This window comes from Myotis nattereri, assembly GCF_964212035.1.
Source record: "Myotis nattereri genome assembly, chromosome: X".
Lineage (NCBI taxonomy): Eukaryota > Metazoa > Chordata > Mammalia > Chiroptera > Vespertilionidae > Myotis > Myotis nattereri.
In genome coordinates, this window is record NC_138078.1 from 139,189,463 (window position 1) to 139,211,100 (window position 21,638).

The 21,638-nt window shown below is 44.6% G+C and overlaps 1 protein-coding gene across 1 annotated transcript; it reads left to right on the forward strand.

Moving 5' to 3' along the window:
• Nucleotides 1–1,181: 1,181 nt before the first annotated feature.
• Nucleotides 1,182–18,887, forward strand: GABRE (gamma-aminobutyric acid type A receptor subunit epsilon; the record flags this gene model as incomplete). The annotated part of the gene is made up of 9 exons (XM_081081327.1): nucleotides 1,182–1,237; nucleotides 5,326–5,546; nucleotides 5,972–6,039; nucleotides 10,743–10,963; nucleotides 11,702–11,784; nucleotides 13,132–13,269; nucleotides 17,749–17,901; nucleotides 18,018–18,217; nucleotides 18,507–18,887. The coding sequence occupies 9 exons, from the start codon at nucleotides 1,182–1,184 to the stop codon at nucleotides 18,885–18,887; spliced, it is 1,521 nt and encodes a 506-aa protein (XP_080937453.1).
• Nucleotides 18,888–21,638: the final 2,751 nt, after the last annotated feature.

Sequence of the window (21,638 nt, forward strand, 5' to 3'; positions counted from 1 at the left end):
GCCACCAGGTTAGCTGGGATGCACACAGCCCATTCTAGAGCAACAGGTAAGGATGCTGCTAGTGTTTGGAATCAGCTTGATGTCAAATCTCTGCAATCCTTTCCCCTCTGAAGTGAATCATGAGGATCCAGGCAAGAAAAATAAATCCAAGGGTACTTAAGACTCTTGAGATGTCCCCCCTGAATGGGGACATTGACCCCCATCCCCAATGCCAGTGCCCTCTCACTTTTTCTGGCATCACCTAGAGCCAAGTCTCCAGAAAGATTTGACCAGCAGATCTTGCAGAGGAGATTTCCAAGGTCCCTCCACTCCAAGTGGTCCATCTCACACCCAGGCCCCCAGGCTAAACCAGAAGCTAGTGTGTCAGTGTCTCTGTGGAGTGTTGCAAAAGTCCTCCAGTGAATGCCTGAGCCTGGTCTTCAGTTTTAAAGGCCTCTCAGTCCCCCCAAAGGCCTAGGAAACTGGTCATATAGTAGCTCATATCAGAGTTTGCTAGGGAAATTCCCAAGCCTCCTTCCCCTGTGTCAAGGAAGGTGCTAAATAACCTAGTTGCCCCAGGAGATGTGCTCTGAGAGACTGGAAGGTGTGGAGTAAGGGTGTGGGAAATATCAGAAGCTAGGCTACTTTTAAAAACAATGGGGTGCAACAGGTGGTGGTGGGGAGCCAAGGACTAGAGGGCATAGTTCCAGCCTGCAGTGCGTCAATGGGCTGGAGGGGGTCATGGAAAAAGAAAAAGCCCACCCAGCCTACCCATGGTGCCCTTGCCCGACTCAGTCTGCGGCTGTCTTCGCAGCCGCAGCCTCGGACCGCTGGTTTCTTTTGCCTGGGGCCAGCGTATTGCCAGCTCCCCAGGATCCTCCCTCTTCTGTCCCCCGCCCCTGGCTGTCTGGCTGCGCTGCAGTGGTGACGGCAGAGGGGAGCGGGGCCCTAAGCGACAAGGCTCCCTCCCCCCTCTCCCTCCTCCTCCCCCTGCAGCCCTCGCAGACCGCCCCCCTCCACTCCCTGCTGCCGCAGCAAACACGTCGTCGGAGATTTCCATCGGGGCCCAGGGGGCGGGGCCAAGGCAGGGCGAGTGGGAGGAGTGAAAGTTGGATCCCAACAAAATCCTCCACACTGCGCTTGGTGCAGCAAGACCGTGCGCAGCGACCTCCGCACAGGTGGTCGCTCCGGTCTCTGGCAAGATGTTGACCAAAGTTCTCCTGATCCTTCTGGGCTTGCCCATAATCCTGCCGTCTAGGTGAGTCTCCATCCCGGAATCCAGGATCCTTTCCCGCCCAGCTCCCTCTCCCTGGGAGCGAGGCCGGCTCTGGGGAGCCGCGCACACCTTGTCCCCAGCACTTGTGCAGCCATCCTCCGCACAGCTTCCTCCCGGACAGGAGCTCCTGAAAGGGCGCGTCTGGGAACCAAGGCGGGATGCTTGTCCCCACGCCGCTCCTGTAGCTGGACTCTCCCTCTCCAAACCAGTGAGGAGGTTGAGAACCAGCATGCCCTCTCTCTCAGTTTTCCGTGGGAAGAGGCGAGCGCCCGTGGGGCGACCAGTTAGGGCAGGCTCTCGCTTCTTGGCAATGGAACTGGGAGCGGGGCGGGAGGGGGGGGGGAGGGCCGAGGGGAAGGCTTTGGGAAGATAGCACCTAAAAACGTCCGCGGGCTGGGGAAGCAAAACTGTGCCGAAAGTGTTTGAGTGTTGGCTAGTCTGCCTTCTCGATCTTTTTTCTTTCTTTCTTTTTTTTTCTGAGCTCCGCTAGAGTACCAAGCATGGTGCCAGAGAACTCTGACATGACTTGCTTCTGCACTAGCCTTGGTTTAGTCTCAGGGTTCCCACCCCAGCTACCCACCCCACCCTCTCTACCGCTAGTCTTCCTTTCTTATCCCTCCTCCTCCCCCCCAAACACACACACACACACACACACACACACACACACACACACACACACACCCTGCTGGGTCTTGGGCAGACTGGAGCCAGAGATCAAGGAATGTTATTCTCTGAGGTCTATGGTTTGGGTCCTGGATTTCAGTCTCTCCTCACTTTTCTAAAGGCTATCAGCAGGTTTCCCTTGAGCAGCCAGTTTCCCTCGCACCTTCTGGCCCTGGCACTTTGCTAGGAATGTTCCCTGTGTTGCTGGCTTTTTAAGGTGGAAGATGACTGCTTCATATTTTTGAGAGGGTTTCTTGCTGACTGTGAACTGTCAGGTGTTTCTAAGCTTCCTGAACTGCCCAGCATTCTCGAATTCTCCATGGCACTGGGCTTGTGTCTTGCTTATCTGTGTTGGGGAGCTTGAAGATGGCTTCTTTTCTCACCTTAGAATGCTTTAGTTCCTCGAGGGAGGGGCTGGCTGTATGACTCACTGGTGCCCTCACTTGGGGGTGAGGGCAGCAGAGGCTTGATAAATATTTCTGAATTTGTGCTAGGAATTTTGAGTTATCCACATCAATCCAGATGTGAAATAGACTGGTTGGGAGAGCTGAGTGATGACTGGCTAGGGCAAAAGAGGGGTGGGAGCAGGGAAGAAAGAGGGAGGGGGCATAAGGAGGCAAACAACCAGGAGGGTGGGCTATTGAGATGGAAACCACCTTTCTATCCAGGGGGAAGGGCTGCAGTAACTGATGTTCAAACATTGTCAACATGGCAACCCATGACGTCAAGACAGAGCTGGGGAGGGTGCAGTGGGGTATGCTGGCAAGGGCCACATCAAACCAGGAATACTTGCTCTGGTCCAGGCTCAGCCTCAAATTAATTGTGTGACTTTAGGCACAGCCCTCCCCCAATCTGAGCCTCAGTTTCTCCATTTGTAAGGTGAAAAAGAGGGCTGATTTGGGGGGGGAAAAAAACCATCCATGGCCCTTCTCCTATTCCCTTCTCTCCTCCCAGCTAGCTGAATGAACATCCTCAGTGGGGGCAGGGGTTGCAGAAATTCAGCTCCATCTTGGACCATCACGTCTAAAAAGGGATGTGAAAATTCCCATGGAATGATTCCACTAATCCAGTGCATGAGCGTTTTTCAAGTTTTGTTTTTTTCTTGCCCTGAAAATGGGTTTAATGGCTGAGGAAAAGCATGCCTTGTCAGCAGCTCCTTAACCCCAAGTATCCCAGGATGAGAGTGTTTTTGTTTGTTTGTTTACCGCTAAATATAATTGTAGAAGTACAGCAACATCAAGTCCCTCTAATATCATTTTCATTGCTGACTAGTGTATGAACGGGGGGGGGGGGGGGGTTTGGTGACCCCTGGCTTTGGCTTATTGGCCTCCTAAACCTCAGATTCTTTGTTTTTGGCTTCAGACATCAGGGAGGGGCTGCTGCAGGTTCTTGGATAGTCTTGGCTGGCAGTGTGAATCCTGATTATGCTATATTCCTGGCCACGTCACTTATTTTAGGGAGTCTCAAGCCCCTATTCTCCCTCCTCCCCTCTCCAAGTGGTTGGTATTATCTATTTGGAGGACTAGGGGGAAACCTCAGGGAAAGGGGACATCTCTGGATGTAGTATTTAGAAATGGAAACTATTTTTTCCTAAGCCCAGTTCTCCCCTGGCCCACAATAGGAACTAGCCACTTTGTTCATGAGAAACGGCATAGACGTGGCACATCTGTACACCAGTTAAGCCATTTTAAGAGCTTGAAATAGTATAGGAAAACTCATTTTTCTGTTCAAATTGGCAGTCCCTTGGTCTGCAGTACAGAGGCCATCTCCACATCTTCTGCCCTGTTAACCCCTTATTTTAGGAAACAAGTTTATGGCTTTTTTAAAAAATAAAATATGGCTTTTTAAAAAATAAAATAATTTTGTAGGTATAATATACAAATATAAAAATATAGAAATCTGATCAAACAGCTCAGTGCATATTCACAAAGTAAACATGCCATTGTAACCCCCACTAGACCAGGGAATAGAACAGTCCAGTCACTTTCACCCCCTCCCCCTACAACCCTCACTACATGCCTCCCCACCAGTCCACTCCTCCCCAAATGAAACCACTCTCCTGCTTTCTAGTTTTCCTCATAGCTTATCAAAAAGCTTTTTATTATATTTTTTTCAAACATATGTAAAAGTAGAGGGAACAGTAGAGTAAATCTCCTTGTACCCATTAATTATCAACTCATGGCCACTCTTATTTTCTCTATACCCAACAAACTCTCCACTTCCAGCTTAAATTATTTTAAAACAAATCTAAGTCATTATATCATTTTATATGTAATCATTTTAGTATGTATTTCTAGTCATAAGGCCCTCAAAAACATAATAAAATATGATTACACCAAAAATTTTAGAATAATTTCTTCATGCTGAAGGAAATATCTAGTCAGTGTTCAGATCACCCCTATTTTGTCAAAATTTTTTTGTGTGTGTGTTGTGTTTTGTTTTTTAGTGCTTGTTAAAATCAGGGTCTGAATAAGGTCCCTAAATTATTTTTATTAGCATTTTTATTTTTCAAAACTTCTTATTGCATTAGAACGTGTATTCACAAAAGTGCTCAAATCATAAGTGTACAGCTGATGAGTTGTCAGAAAATTGCCACACTGATATCGACACCCACATTAGGACCTAGAACATGACCAGTACCTTAGAAGACCCTTGGTACCCCCTTCCTCACTGCCTCTTAGCAAGATAGCACAACCTTGACTAAATAAATATATTGGCAGGTGGCTTTTAACATTTTTGTTTTTTTTATTCTTCTCCTTAGTTTTTTGACTATGGTGCATGGCTGTGGCTCTCAGGGTGGATTTCTGTTGGCCATCTGTTTCTTCGATTACAGTCTTTGGGTGAAGGACTCCTGCCTTTTCTCAATGCTTAGAGTTTCCTCCAACCCCCAGCCTCCAACTCCAATGCAATGATTATCACGAAAGCAAAGAAATGCAGACTATTCCCACAGCATTCCAGCCCTCTCTGGGAGAGGTTTCTCTGGCTTTCCTGAGAATTCCTCAGGTGTCCTGGCCCTCTGCCTGCCCATTTGCTCCTGGGTGGTGCTGGTCAGGCAGACTGGAGACCAAGCCTAGCAACTGCAGCTGATTGGCTAGAGCTCATATACCAGTGCCTTCACCATTTTCATTGAAAAAAATATTTTAAAATATTGAGCTCGGTTTTCATATTGATTTTTTAAAAGAAAGAATGATCATAAAAAAGTGATGGCATGGAAAATTCCCAAAGAGCAGCAAGATTTAGAAGACATAAATAAGTATAATCTGTTACTGGCTCATAATTTACTGTTGCTAGTCACTCTTTATGCCTTAGGTTGCAGATTATTTTGGTTTGCTTCTGTCCAGAGAGGTACCAACTGGGGCCTCTACAGATTGGAGGGCAGAGTTTCATTTTTTGTTTGTGTATTCTAGGATTGAAGGAACTCATGTTGAATCAGAGATGGGAGCATGTGCTCATCATGATGATGTCTATGGCCCCAAGCCCCAGTATCCCAAAAAGAAACTCCCCTCTGAAGAAATAAAGCCCACTGCTATTGATACCCGCCGTGACCTTGGAAAACTGCCAGCAGCCACTCAAATCCTGGACAGTATCCTCAATAACTCTGATTACAAACTGCGCCCCGGCATTGGTGGTAAGTAGTAGAACATAGTTTTTCCTCCCAGAGGGGAGAGAGTTTGAGGGCACAAGTATAGAGAATAAGCCTGGGGTGTTGGTGAAGGTGCCATACATGTGGGCAGGAACATCTGTTGCTCACCTCTCAAGTGAGCTCAGCAATGCCATTTACCTTGGTCTAGACTTTTTCCTTCTCTCATCCTGTTTTCCCAGCTATAAAATGAGATGACTGGACTAGGTGATATGATCTTGGAGGTATGTATAACTCTTACAGTCTATGAGTTGGTTCTTGCCATGAAAGAACAAAGAAAGGAAAAGGATTGGATGTTGAAAACATTTAGTCTAACCCTGATCCTTCTCCCTTTTTCTGCCCTCAGACCACACCCTTCCCTGCCACATGCCCCTATAGAAAACTTACCTCTGCTACTTCTGCTTCCTTTACAGAGAAGCCCACTGTGGTCACTGTTGAGCTCTCTGTCAACACCCTTGGCCCTATCTCTATCCCAGACATGGTGAGTACTGAGCTTTGATACAGTATCTTCTAAGTTAGGGAGTTGATCCATGAGGCATTTCACATACTTATTTTTTCTGCTCTGTGTGTCTGTAATGCAAGTTTAAGATTGGGGGGAGAGATTTTAACAAACACTTACTTGAAAAGGAGGCTGGGAAAGGTAAGTACCTCACTGCCTGAAGAAGACCTTCAGAATCCTGACTACATCTTCCAGTCTTTCATTCAAAATAATAATAATAAAGTAACTTTAAATACCACAATGGAATGTCTTTTTTATTCTGATAATGATTTTTATGGACTTAATACTATAGTTAGCAACTCTTGCTCTAAGAATGTTTTTCTAATTTTTCCCTGGTTCCTTATCTCCTTTTCTACTGCTATCATTCTAGTGTAGGTTCTGTCTCCAGTTAGCCTTCATTATCTCCCACTTGAAGAACACAGAATTCAAGTTTTCTGTCTATCCCAGTCCACATACCAACCTGGCCTCCTGAGTCATGTGTCTCCTACAATTCTGACCCTGCTTAAAGCATGAAGTTTAAACCCACACTCTAGCAGTCAAACTCCTCCATGGCTGGAGCCAACTCAGGACTCTAGTTTTATCTCTTTTAGCCCCTCTACTCACAGTAGACTATGAGTATTCACAAACTATCTTGTGCCTCTGAGTTGTTGTTCAAGATATACCATTGCTCCAATTTTCTCTTTGTCATGAGCCTTATCCTTCAGGGTCTAGCTCAAATAACATTTTCATGGTATTATTCCTGACCTCCACAGCTACTTATTGCTCCCTTCTTACACCATAGCCTTTTCTTTAACACACAGATCTTTCTTGCTTATATCCCAGTTGTTTACTTGACCTTCCCTACCTCATTATAGTATAATTATGTGCTCTATGTCTGCCTTGCTGCCTCAACTATGGGCTTCTTAATGTCAAGGACTCAGTATATGTTAGCTGAACAACTGAATTATGAAAGATATTCTGCACAAGTCACTTTAATCTACCCAGCCTGATAATGAGAAAGGCTGTGGTAACCAACTCCATTATAGCCATAGCCTTGGCCTGGCTCAGGCAAGACACAGTTTTAGTGTGTCTGGTACCCTACAAGCATCATTGGGTGAGCTCAGAGTCTAGGCTTTGAGATGGGATTTTCAAATAGACACTCAGAGATAAGTAAATATTCATGGTAGATTAAGATGTTTATATAAGCTGAGTGGAAGAATGAGATTCCCCCTTATGATGTTTTGGCTACCAGGTTCTTGAGGCATGGTGTACTTATGTATTACTGTGTAACAAACTACCCCAAAACACAGAATCTTAAAACAACAAATAGTCATTAGTTCACAGATTATGTGGGCTAGGAATCTGGACATGATTTAGCCGAGTCCTCTATTTCAGGGTCTCTTACAAGGCTGCAGATAAGGTGTCAATTGAGGGTGACATCTCATCTGAAGGCTCAACTGAGGGAAGATCCACTTTCAAGCCCTCACATGTTTGTTGGCAGATTTATTCCGTGCTGGCTGTTAGCTGGAAGTCTCCCACAGTCCTTGCCTTGTAGGCCTCTACACAATATAGCTCACAACATGCGGCTGATTTACCTCAGAGTGAGCAAGAACATGAGAGAAAATATTCACGAACTTGTAATCTAATTTTTGGAGTGGCATCCCATAGATTCTGTGGTATTCTGTTCATCAGAAGCAACTCATTAGGTCTAGCCCCAGACCAGTGGAGAGGATTACATGAGGGCATGAACACCAGGAGGTGAAGATTTTGAGGGCCTTCTTAGAGCCTGTCTAATACACATTACCGTGATAAAGTAAAGGCCTGTAATAACTAAAATGGTATGCTGGGGAATAATAAGGAAGAAGAGAAGCATGAGAGCAGACAGATCTTTTTGAGTTCCTGTAGACAGTTTAAAGTATTTTCTCTTCCCTTGATGTCAGGTTTACTTTTTGCTATTATCAATGTGCTTACTATTAAATGGGTGAATTTAGCAATTAATTTGATTTAAATTGTTGATGTACTAAGAAACACTGGGTTCTGAGCAAGACCCAGAGGTTGAGGTCTTGTGTTCCCACTATCATGACCACTATTTACTCTTAATAGAAAATGGATCTTTCAGATTATTGGTGCAGGGATGGAGAAAGTGGCCTGAAAAATAGTGGACAATTTGTGGCCACAACCTCCTTGCTTTTTGTGTAAGATATAATTTTAGGAAGACAATTTCTATCATCTGTAAGATCCCTTGTGGCAACAAAGCAGCTGAATTCCCCATCTCTTCTTACTCTGCCCCTATTAATGTTGGTAGCATTGGCCTTACCTGAGGTGCCAGGAAGCACTGATACCTTACAATCCCAAGTGATGCAGTCTAATAACTCAGCAGTCATCGAACCTGACATCCAACACAGAACTGGTCCAAAGAGGAGTCAACTTGATTTTCTTTGGCCAGTAAGGTGATGCTTTAGTCAAGTTCCTTGAAGATTCCAAGCGCTTCTGTGGTATTAAAGTTCCTGAGAAGTTTGGCCTTTCACATAGTTCCAAATTGTTCTTTAAGCTGTGGGAGTTACCAGTTCTTGTCTAGCCTTCTTTTCCCTGGTGACACTATAGAGTCCTATGGTTGCTGTGGCTCTCACATAGCCACCGCACTTGGATCCTCATGACATCTTCTATGGCAGGCAAGGCTGCCACTGTAATCCCCACTTTATGTTTGAGGCAACTGAGTCTCTTAGCAAGGTTGTGAGTCCCCACAGTAGAAGTTGTTGTTTGAGTGTTCTTTGAGTTCCAACACCCTTCAGTCAGATGTTATGTGGAGGACAGAAATTGTCCCCAGGGAGAGAAATCTGAGCCCACAGCATATGGATTTAAATAAAATGTTTCTACTAGTCTCCTGGCTTGAGCTTAGAAGACAATGACCAGTCTGGGAATGACTTCCCATCACAGCACCAACAGTTGCTAAGGCTGCTTCTTGCTGTGGTAATTATCACAAGCAATTCTAATTAAGCAAACTCCTTGACACTGAATTTCTAGAGTTTCAGCTGAGCTAAAAGAGATGTATATCTCAAGTTTCCTTGTCAAAGTGAGGGAAAATTGAACTGTTAGCTATTAGTTGATGTGTAGTGAACTTACATTTGGTAGCTTGTTAAATATAAATTAAATGCTCATTTGAAACATGATAACATTGAGCAAGAGCACAGTATGGATTGTGGAGGGGAAGGTTTCTCCTTATTACCAAGCACTTCATATGGCCTGAGAACGAATGAGGCTGTGCAAACCAAGTTGGAGCTGCCAGCCACTTGGGACTGAAGAAACACTCTGAAGGCCACTTGTGAGGGCTGGATGGACGAGCCTGGTGGGTCAGGGCTGAGGGCACCCAAGTGAATGGTATCCAGGCTCTGTCATCTTTTTTCTGTCTGCTTCTGCTTCTCTGGACTACTGCATGGAATATTCCTAGTCTGGGAGGCTGGATCCCAGCAGTTCTCACCACCTTTTGGGGTAGGCAGCAAAGGCAGGTAGGGATTATCTTGACCTTCCCCACTGCAGGCTCTACTGGTGTCCAGGGTTATGAGTGGCTGGTTGGTGTTCACTGATGTAGGATAAGTCAGGGTAAAGGCCTATGTATTCTGCAGAGGGAAATTGGATCTCAGTATCCAAAGGGATTGTTGGTGTAAGTGAAATAAACACTGGAGAGGGAAATCAGTGAAGCTCCTCCCAGGACAAGGCTATGGTAATGGTGCTCTGAGCATCAGCACCAATGTGCCGTTGTTAACTATTTGTGTGACTTTGGACAGGCTCCTTCCTTTCTGAGCCTCAGTTTCCATACCTGTAAAGTAAAGGCAGTTGAGCTAGCCTTCAAGATTCTACCTTGGCTTAGTTCTGATACTTATTATTCAAGCTGCTTGCAGTTCTATTACAACCTGCTTTTTCTCCCTTCAGTACCAGTGGTACAAATTTCCGGTTACTCATGCTTCTTCATGCACACCCATTCAGAGGTTAGGTGCTCATGTTTAAGAAGAAAAACAACACAAAAATTATTCAAAAAACATGCAACTAAGTAGACATCTCTCTTGTGACACAACGTACTTCATTTTTAATGTAATTCTGGAGGATGAAGGATTTAGCTTAATTAAAAGCTGTGTTCCCCAAATAAAAGCTGAAAGACAAAACTTTGCTGTATATAATCAACACTGTGTGTGTTTGTGAAATGATTTTGAGCTGAGATCTTTGGTTTGTTATGAAACAATGGGAGCTGAGAGAGTGTTGACCTGGCTGGAGTACAAAACAGTCCTATAAGGGAATGGTGATGTGATGAGTCCAGCCCATGAAATTAAGCCACTATTGCCTGTTTCTAGATGAAATGTATCTTCCCAGCCTATTATCCATTTGGGAATATTTCTTTCCTTTTGGAATACCTGGAAATAGATAACTCCTACAGCCAAACTCATGCTGTTGTCCTCTAATGCCAGGGGTGGGGAACACCCTTCCCACAGGCCATAAAACGCCCAAGAAATCATTTGTTCTGGCCAAATATAGCAGACTCATATTTAAGTTGATAATTTTGTATGGCCTGCCAATGATGTTATAAATATTCAAATGGCTTTTGGCAGAAAAAAGGTTCCCCATCCCTGCTCTATGCAAACCTAAGTGGGTTTCTATCTGCTTGATAAGCTTGTCATAGGATGCCATGGGCTTTATTTTATCTTTTCCACTAGGCGTACTCCATTGACATCACTTTCTACCAGACCTGGTATGATGAACGCCTCCGTTTTAATGGAAGCTTTGAGAGCTTTGTTCTGAATGGCAACATGATGAGCCAGTTATGGATCCCAGACACCTTTTTTAGGAATTCTAAGAAGATCCGTGTATATTCGATCACCATGCACAGCCAGGTGGTCCGCATCCACAAGGATGGCAAGGTGTTGTACACAGATAGGTATGTCAAACCTCTGGAATCTCATCCCTTGGGACTCTTCCTCCCCTTTTGAGACTTTTTTGCCAAAGAAACATGGACAGAGGCTTCATCTTCAATGATACTTCTAAGGGCCTTTCCAAACTTTCTGAGACCATGAGCTCAACCCCCTCATGTATAGATACAGACACTAAGGCCTCAAAATAGAAAGATGGTACTTAAGGCCACACCAAGTTTCTGGCAGAGCTGGAACTGGTACCCATTTACTAGGCTCCAAGTCCAGAGCTCCCCTAATAGAATGTATCAGTATGATTGCATTGCCTGGACAATTCCATCCAGAGAGGGCACTGGATGTAAGGACACATTCCTAGTGGTGGAATTGTCTAGGTGGAGCAGTAACACAGTGGTCAGAAAGATAGCAAAGACCAGGTTGGGTACCTGAATGCCTGGCAGGGGAAGGTTGTAAATGGCTGGTGTAGGGGGTGGTGAGGTGATAGAGAGTGGGAAAGTGTTGGCAGTTTCTGGAAGCTGGGATGGGCAAGAAACAAAAGCCCATCTATGTCAGTCCTTAAAGTTTTCTGATGATGGAGACCAGAGTAGCCAGATACTTCCAAGCTGTTCTTCCTCTCTTTCTGTCTTTCCTTTGAGCTTTTTGACTCAAATCCCACTGTTGCCATTCATTGGTGGTGATCCTCGGGCCCAAGTTGAGTGTATATGTAAGTGTTCAGAGCCAGCCTAATGAGGCTTCTTTCTCCCTTCCAGGATGACCATTGATGCTGGATGTTCATTCCACATGCTCAAATTTCCAATGGATTCTCACTCTTGCCCTCTGTCTTTTTCTAGCTGTGAGTACCTTCTTAGGTTTCTGGGGCCCCAGAGTCATACTGGGATCCTCCTTTTTCTCATCTTTGCCCTTTATATTTCTCCTAAGTTGGTGCCAGGGTTGCCAAGGACCACCCAATCCATGCTCATCTCCTTTCCTGCTGACAATACTGTGTTGCTCAATCTGGGTCTCATGTTGGGTTCTTTTATCTCCCTTTCACTCCATCTCAAGTCTGTTATCCACCACTGAAGTGTATCTCATGTATGTCTGTTCCTTTCCATCTCCACTGTCACTAACTTGGATAGGTCTTTTTCATCTTCCATTTGGACTTTTGCAGCATCTTCACTTTGAAGCTGAACATGTCCAAAACTAAATATATAGTCTACTCCCAACCTCTACCCCCAAAATAAATGTGCTTCTTCTGTGTTCTCTCCCATCTCATTGAAAGGCATCATCACCCACTTCTAGCCAAGAACTTTGATGCTTCTTTCTTCTTCACCTGCTACATCTAATAAATTTCATGGTGTTGATAGTCCCTTCCAAATCGCTATTGATCCTGTCTGTCCCTCTGCATTTTCACTGCCACAGCTTTGAATCCTGCCTTCATTCATTTTATTATGCCTGGATTACTGCACTGGCCTCCCATAACTGGTATCCTTGTCAACAGGCTATCTTCATATTATGACCAGAGTGACCTAGCTGAAGAATCATTTAGACCAAGTCATTTCTTAGTTTCAAATCCTTATCTCTCATGTACCAATTCCAAATCATTACAATGTTCCTCAAGGCCCATCACAAATTGGCCCCTAATACATACCCTTGTATACTTCATTTAACGTCTGTTAGCTATCCATCCTGAACTTTTAGCATTTCCTAATACATAAGATTTGTTTATCTCTCTGTGCACAGAACACCCTCCTCACCCTTTCAGCGTCATACATATAGAGAAAACTGACTCAACTTTAAAGACTTATTGGGAATGTCACCTACTCTAAGAAGTCTTTTCTGGATATATCCCTAAGTGATCTTTCCTCCTCTATCTCCCTACTGTCCAAGGGCAGAGGTTTCTCAGAACAATTTTATGAATTACAGATGTATACTCACTGTCCAACTCAATAAAATGTGAATGCTTAAGGGGCAGGGTTCCTGCCTTGTTCATCTATGTATTTCCAGAACAAGGCCTGGTACTGAAGAATGCTCAATATATGCACTTATTGAATGGACTTCAACAATGAGGTAAGAGAGGCAAGGTGCCACACTGGTGAGGCCAGAGTCAGGACTCCAAAGCATTGTTCAGACTCCATGCTGCTAGAGACCTCCACAAGGCTTCCCAGTCTCACATGACCCTCCTTCCCATATTGCTTTACAGTTTCCTATCCTGAGAATGAGATAATGTACAAGTGGAAAGATTTCAAGCTTGAAATCAATGAGAATAATTCCTGGAAGCTCTTACAGTTTGATTTTATAGGAGTGAGCAATGAGACCGAAATTATCTCAACCATGGACGGTAAGTGCCCCCTTTGTAACCAGGGCTAAGCAGAGGCCCAGGAGGGTGGTAGGGATGAGTGGAGGTAGCCATCATACATACAAATGCTATGTAATCATCCCATGGAAATATTGTAGAACATGGCTCCTGTCTTGTTAATGCTAAGCACTTACAACTGTTTGCAGAGGAAACTGAGACTTTGTAACTACATCTCAGTCTCATCTGCAAAGAAGTAAGTGCTTTGCCAAGCCCCGCACAGGGTAAGTAGATAGAGTTGTATTGTCAGAATTTGCAACTAGCTTTGTCATGCAGACCCTTCAGTTTCAAGTCTTTGTTACAACTGACCTACTTGAATGATTATGAGGAATGTAGCTCATGTGAGTTCTCCATACCCAGAACCAATCCAGCCCAGCTGAGTGAGAAGCAAAGACTTTCCTAACAGGAGATGGAGGCTAGAGTTCTAATGTCAACCAAGTGAGGTCTGGGGTAGTATAGAGGAAGTTTCAGCAGCTACAATGGCTGCTGCATCAACATTTATTTTAAAGGAGCAGCTCTGACAAGCACAGATTTCTGTCAAAGGCTTCATTATAAATTCAACATGGGTATGTAGTGACCACTGGTTTTCTGATCTTGTTCCTAAAAGGACCAGATGGGAGGGTCCTGGGTCTCATATTTCAGCTTCCAATTAGGTGTGAGCATCTTTGCTTGTGTTCCTAGGTGATCTGAATAAGGAGCCAAGGGACCTCCTCAGGGTTGCTCCCAGAGCAGCCCTGGAAATCCTCTTCACACATACTGGCCAAGTCAGGGCAGTGGAGGCACTGCTCTCATCGTCTCCAGAATGCGGATGAAGCCATTCACCAAATCAACCATTTGCCATGGGAGGCATCTTGCTTTGTGTCCATGAGGCTAGGCAGGAAATATGCTTTTGCTTTACTTGTTGAGTGACTGGGTGAGGGATATCTCATGCTCATCTGGCTAGAGCTTTGCTTGCACAGTACTAGGTAGGGGGAGAGGTCTGCTTTACAAATGCTTTCCTTTTTCTTGGGAATTCTGGGTAAGCAGTTTTACTACTTTTGACTTGGAATCCTTGATCTTCTGTCAGCTAACCATGGGCCTGCCTCTTGCCTTTCTGCATCTCAGTTTCCCCAAACAGGTAGGACCCATCATCAAAAGTGGCAGAGGAGACAAGGCCCAGGGGCTTTCAAGTCACTAGTGGTTCCGTTTAGTAGATGGTTGTGCATTGTTTCAAAATGGTACCCTAGTGACTACAAAGCCCCAGAGCCAGCATCATCACTAAAGCAATGGCAATAGGTAAGCACCAGTCTTCCCTGGGAGAGATAAGGGTTTTTATGGAGAAAAAAAGGAGGGCTTTTTTTTCTTCTGCTAGAGACTAATTGATTTGGAATCATGGTTTCTCCACTATCACAGTTATCTTTGGGACTGATCCCAAACTCTTCCACTTCCAGTCGCCTCAAGGACAGTCTCTCCATAAGTAGCAAACTTAAGTACTAAGATCCTAAAGGTTCAGAAAGCAATGGTAGCTTGATACTCTTGCTACCTTTGGTGTAGAGCCAGAAGGTTCTCAGAGAGTCCAACCTTGACTCCAGTGAGTAAGCCAGCCTTCACTGGTGGCTGTTGAGACTCTGATGGAATTTTACCTATGATTAGGACTTTGCTTTCTTTTCTTTTTTAAAATTTGTCTTTATTGTTGATAGTATTACAGATGTCCCCTTAGTTTTTGTTTTTTCCCCATTGAGCTCCTCCACCAGGCACCCACCCTTCCTAGGCCTTCACCACACTATTGTCTGTGTCCATGGGCTAGGCCTATATTCATATAAGTTTCCCAGTTAATCTCCCCCCTACACACCTACCCACCCCTGCCTTAGGACCTCACTTTCTTGAGAGTTTCTTCCTTTTGTAGATAATTCCGTCCATCAGAAAGCTCTCCCTGTTCATCTGAAATTAGAGTCTTTGGAACTTCCACCCATCGGATCTAATTCTTTCCCCCTAAAATTATTGAGCTTACAGTAAGTCCAGTCACTTTCCAACAAGGTCAAGATTAAAGGGTCAGTATTATGGTTGCAGCCCTGGGTCATATTCTTGTATAGACTATAGAACACTAGTTCCTTTTTCTTCCCTTGTTACTCAGAGTTTTGGGTCCACTCATCCTTCTAGTCTCAGTCCTTTGGACACAGTCTTCTTAATTGTGCCCCCCCTGACAGTGCAGTGACCAACTGGGGGTTCTGACCAAAGCAAATAAGAAGACAAGAGCATAAAACACCTCTGCCTTTTTTTTTTTTTTTTTTGGCTTTCTTTCCTTAGCCCTAGGTATTTCCATCCTGTTTCCCCCTTACTCATTCTCCTGCATTCCTCAGAAATAGCAAAGTGGTGTGTGTTAACATCCTTTCTCAGCCTTCAAATATAAATTTCTGTTGACAAGTGAAGAAGGTTCGTCTTTGACTGGAATAAATAAAATAAAAATAGTAAAAGCCAATAAGATAATAAATCTTCTTGCAATAAGTATACACTGAACAAACTTTTGTGTGAGTGGTTGTAGCTAAATAGGGTTGTGCTAAATTTTAGTCAAGACCCCAGGACAACTTGATAAATTGGAACTAGGAACTTGATAAATACATTCTGGCCAGAGACAAGTGTGAGTGCTCCCTGCAGCAACCCTGGAGTTCTATCCCCAACACTACTAGTCCGGACACAAGCATTCCACTAACCCCAAGACATGTCCTTGCCTTTTTCCAGAATATTCTGTGAAATCTTGTCCATTGTCAGTGCTGCCAAGGTGAGTAGGAAAGGCTGTTGTTCTCACTCAGCTCCAACACACTTAGACTGGAAAGGTGATCTACTTTTCAAAATTGGAGGACAAATGGCCAAGTTAGTGTTCTGGTCTGCTTCACAAGGCATTGTGAGGCAGCAGCAAGACTTGCTGAGAGTGTGCTAGGTTCCAGGATGTGCCAGGCTTAGATGATGGGCAGAATCAAAGCCACCGGGGTGCTCTGAAAGGATTTGAAAGGGGTTTCAAGGCCAAGGAATTCTATAGTATCACTGAGGTGGGAGTTTGGAGCTTAGCTTCACTAAAGAGCCAACATTTGAGCTATTATACATCCAATGTGATGTTGAGAAAGAAAAGGGATGTTTTGGCTTCAGAAAAGTCCCCGAAATTTCTGGAGTCATGGTGGGCATGCAGTGTTTGAGATGAATGTTTCATAGTAGAGGGCAGCATGAGGAGTACAATAGAAAATACCAATTGGAGAGGTAGGTTGTCATTAGGTCCTATTGAAGTCATCAACCATCTAGGACAGTGGTTCTCAACCTTCCTAATGCTGTGACCCTTTAATACAGTTCCTTATGTTGTGGTGACCCCCAACCATAAAATTATTTCCATTGCTACTTCATAACTGTAATTTTGCTACTGTTATGAATCATAATGTAAATATCTGATATGCAGGATGTATTTAGGCGACCCTTGTGAAAGGGTCATTCTACCCCCACAGGTTGAGAACCGCTGATCTAGGGAGAGAGCCAACATCAAGGACATGATGCCCAAATGAATGTCAAGACCTCAGCTGCCTGTGTGTGTATACTCTGCATACCTGACATCTAGAGGACTAAATAAAAATTTCACTTTCAGCTAATTCTTGTTTTTCCAAAACACTCAATTTGGGTTATGGTACTAGATTAAGAACAGGGAGTCCAGGGTTAGAATATTGGTATAAATATGCAAGTTATTGCAGGGAATCTCGGAATAGATAGGATTAGCTTAGGGTATGGTGGTGTGTGCATATGCGTGTAAGATGTTAGTTGGAGTCAGTCCATGGTGGGCCTTTGGTGTCAGGTACATAGTGTAAACTTGATTCTATAGCTCTTCTGGAGCAGGGAACCACCAGAGGTATGGGGTTAGGCTAGTGATTTTTGGGGGCCATTGTTAGAACAGTGCTAACTAAGGCATTTCACCAGCATATGAATGTACGGCAGGAGGCCTGATGGATTATGTGCTTCCCCCCACCACCTCACAGACCACCCTTGGCACTTTTGCTGAGAATACATATTGTAAGGGTTAGTAGTGCATGTGTAAAGCTGTGATTCTGCAGAGTAGATGTGGCAACTCAGTGGACGTAAAGGCCTCAGTAAGACATCTGGACATTAGCTATGTGGTCCTAATATCTAGAGAGCTAGCTGATTTTTCACTTTCATCTGACTCTTCTGCCATCCTGGAAAGGCAGATGTAGGGTATGGGACAATGAACTGAGAAAGAAACAATTAAGGTTCTTCTCCTGGCTTAGCTCTTAACTGACCATGGCTCTTGCAAGGTGTCTCCTTTCTGGGCTTCTGATTCTCTGTAGGTGGCACTGGAATAATATGCCTCTAACCTAGGACTGTGGTAGGGATCCCATGGGCTGAACAATGGGACCTTTAATATGCATGTCCTGCCTGGGGAAGACCCTTATGTCATTGCTGTAATAAAGTGGTATTTTTTATGTTTTCCAGGTGATTTCATGGTCATCACACTTTTCTTCAATGTAAGCAGGCGATTTGGCTTTAATGCTGTTCAAAACTATGTCCCTTCTTCTATGACCACGGTCATGTCCTGGATTTCCTTTTGGATCAAGAAAGAATCTGCTCCAGCCAGGACCTCTTTAGGTGAGTAGGTAAGGTGGGCATCCACCTGGGCACAGAATTGCCTTCTCAGGGATCCTTTCAGCAGTGTGATATATGGATACGCAGCTAAGCCTACCTCCACTCCTGTGCTTTAACAGGCATCACCTCTGTACTCACCATAACCACATTGGGTTCCTGTTCCCAGAAGAATTTCCCACGTGAATCCTATGTAACAGCCTTGGATGTCTACATTGCTATTTGCTTCCTCTTTTGCATTTTTGCTCTGGTGGAGTTTGCTGTGCTTAACTTCCTGATCCAGAACCACACAAGACCCCGTGCTTCTCCGAGACTTCGCTATGTATGAACTGGGTATGGGCGTGGTAGCATGGTTTGGGAGTATTGAAGCATGCAAGTAAGGGCACTAGAATTCATGGCACATGAGTAGCCAGCTCACTGTGTAGTGTGTGTGTGTGGGGGGTGGGGGGTGGGGGGAGTAGGCTGAAGTGTTATGGGGAGTTGAATAAACTTTCTAATGTGATGGTGGGAATTTGGGGAAGGGGCAAAAAAAAGTGTGCCAAGGACAGAATCTCTAGAAACCCCTGAGGCTGGGTTCATCTTTACTTTTTCCCTTTCCTTGTTCATTTCAGCCTCCTACCCGTGCCCGTGCCTGTGCCCGTGCCCGTGCCCGTGCCCGTGACCTTACCCCACCCGGTACCCATGCCAACCAACAGCAGCAGGAAAATGTTTTTGTGTATGACTTCGAGGAGTCTGATGAAGAGAATGATGAAGAGGACGGCCCATCTTGCCCAGCTCAGCAGTCCCTCAACCCAAGACTCACCCAGCGCCGTCGCAGCTGCTGCAGGATCTGCAAGTACTTGTGCGTGGTCCGCAGTTGCGATGGCAGTTTTTGGCAGCAGGGCCGCCTCTTCATCCACATCTACCGCCTGGATAACTACTCACGAGTTATTTTCCCAGTGACCTTCATCTTTTTCAATGTGCTCTACTGGGTTATTTGCTTTAACTTGTAGGTACCAGCTGGCACCCTGTGGGGCAGCCTCCCAAGTTCCCCAGGAGGTCCCACACCCCTTACCAAGGGAGTTGGGGGAAAGCAGCAGCAGGAGCAATTAGAAAGTGTCTTTCCTCACACCCCCCCCCCCGGCCCATTCAATGAATACCCATGTCATCCCATTTAGAGTAAAATGGCTCACCTCTCTATTCCTCAAGGGGCATTGGTGATGTTCAGGCTTGAAAATTGCAGGCTGTCAATGACCAGCTCCCTAAGACCATGCCCGTGTATGAGCATATTAGCTATCTCCCAACAGTGTTGACAAACACTGCTTTTTTCAAGAATCCTAATACTGCCTTTGTGGTGTTCCAGGCCCAGATCTGGCCTCAGCCTCAAAGTGCACCGACCAGCTGCTTCCCGGTTTCTGACACTTCCTTAAGATGCTGGTCAGCAGTGTAATAAGGTGTGTGTGTATCCTCCATCCTTAGGTGAGATTATTATATTATCGGTTCTATTTCCCTGCCCACCCTTTCCCTGCAGATAGAGCTTGACATTATCCCTTTAAAAGGAGAGCCAACACTTGAGCTTCTTTAGGACAGTATCCCCCCTCTGCTGCTGTGATGCCTCCCTCTCCCTCTCCTACCCCTGCCTCTATCATTCATCTGCACTACCAATTCAATGCCTTTCATACAGTGGGTTTATATTTTTGTGTGATAATAGTAATAACCCCCTGCTTTATATGCCACCTTCTCCCTCCTCCTTGACCCCTGTGACTCTTAATGTAACTACCCCAGTGACTTTCCCAGCCCCAACCCAGGTGCTAGGCCATGGTGACTTCCCAGGGTCAAGAAATGAAGGGAACTCTGCTTTGCAGTGGTCATCGCTTGCATTGATTGGTGCCCTCTACGGCACAGCATAGAAGTTCTGACACTTCCTTGGCCCCTGGATCCATGAGCCAGTCCACTCTTATCCCTGGGGCACTCTCACAATCACAATCAATCAATTAAATTCCCTTAAATTTATACAGCACTTTACCTTTTTGCAAAAACACTTTTGAAAAACTATTCTATTATAGCCTTATTATAGCCCTGTGAAAGATTCGGGGCAGGATTCTTATCCCCATTTTGCAGATGAGAACCCTGAGGCACAGATTTCTATGGGACTGTGGATCTCACTGGAAACTACCCAGGAGCCCACTGTCATTTTCTAGACTACATGATAGGGCTAGGCATCTGTGTTCACCATGATTCAATTCTATAGCCTCTGCTGGCACCCCAGTGGCAGGGCCCAGAGTAGCAGCCTCTCTTCAGCTTTGGTCTACTCAATTCCTGGGCCTCAGGTGCTCAGACTGCCCTCAAGATCCAACCTCTCCTGGCTCTGACAACCCAGTGAGGTCAAATTTGGACATGCCCCAATGCTTGTATATGCTGAATGAAATCTGTGTCTGTATTTTATTGGGGGGGTAGGGTAGGGGTTCCATCTGCTTTTTGTCACCATCACCTGAAAAGGGGAAATATATCAATAAATATATCAGCAAAGCATACAACGTGTGACTGGTTTCTCAATCACTCAAGTTTGTTCTCAGCTCAGGTTTTAAATCTTAAAGTAGGGGGATGAAGACACATTTATAATACCTTAACTAATAAAAAAAAATCTTAAAGTAATGATCCAACCTTTTGACTGTTTCACTCTCCCATCCATGATCTACAGACGTACAAAGCATGCATATGAACCTGCTTTCAGTGCAAGAGTGAAAGAGAGAGGTTAAATAGATAGCCCCTTTTATTGATTTTTTTACTTGTTTCTATACCTCTGCATAGAAGCCTTATACCTCTCCATGTCCATTTTGTTTCGCCCATGATTCTAGCCTCACCTAGAATGCTCCTACAGACCATCAAACTCAGAACATTTTCCCCACCATGTAAAGAGGGAGATGCCTAGGCACAGAGAAAAGTGTCTACAGTCATACAACTATTGAGTAATGGAGAGAGATGAGACCCCAGAAATCCCAATACCCTGTTTTGGCTTGGAGTAAGCCTGGAGATCTTGGTTGATACATCCTTCAAATGAAATGTCTCTAAAGATATATTAGGAAGTGTTGGTCCTAGCATCCTGTGACACATCCAGCTCTAAGGAAACACAGAAACAATAACAAGAACTGAAGAGACAAATGGCATCTGAACAGCCAACATTTTTGCAATAAAGTTTGTGAAATAATGCTGAAACACCTTCCCTATAAGAATTCCACATGTCCTACTGTGGATGTCCTAACCCACCACAACCTACAAGTAATAATTTAGAAGAAGGTAAATAGCTCTTCATTTTTACTTACATTACAATGAAGCTGGGAGAAAACAAAAGTTAGCCTGGCTCTTGAGCAATGAAGACATGCAAATTTGTGAGCACTTATATTTAAATGCATTTTAAAACAAAGAATTAGTACAAATGGGATACCTTAGTCACAGTGCAATAAAGCTAAGAACAAAGAAAATTCCCACCATTAGTACAATTTTAAAAAGCTCATGCAAACAGTAATTTAAAAATGAAGAAATGGAGAAAGATAAATATCACATTATCTCACTCATTTGTGGAATATAATGAACAACATAAACTGATGAACAAAAACAGATCCTGAGACAGAGAAGCATTGATCAGACCATCAAACCTCAGATGGAAGGCAGGGGAGGGTGGGGGTAAGGGGTAAAGATCAATCAAAGGACTTGTATGCATGCATATAAGCCTAACCAATGGACACAGACACCAGGGGGGTGAG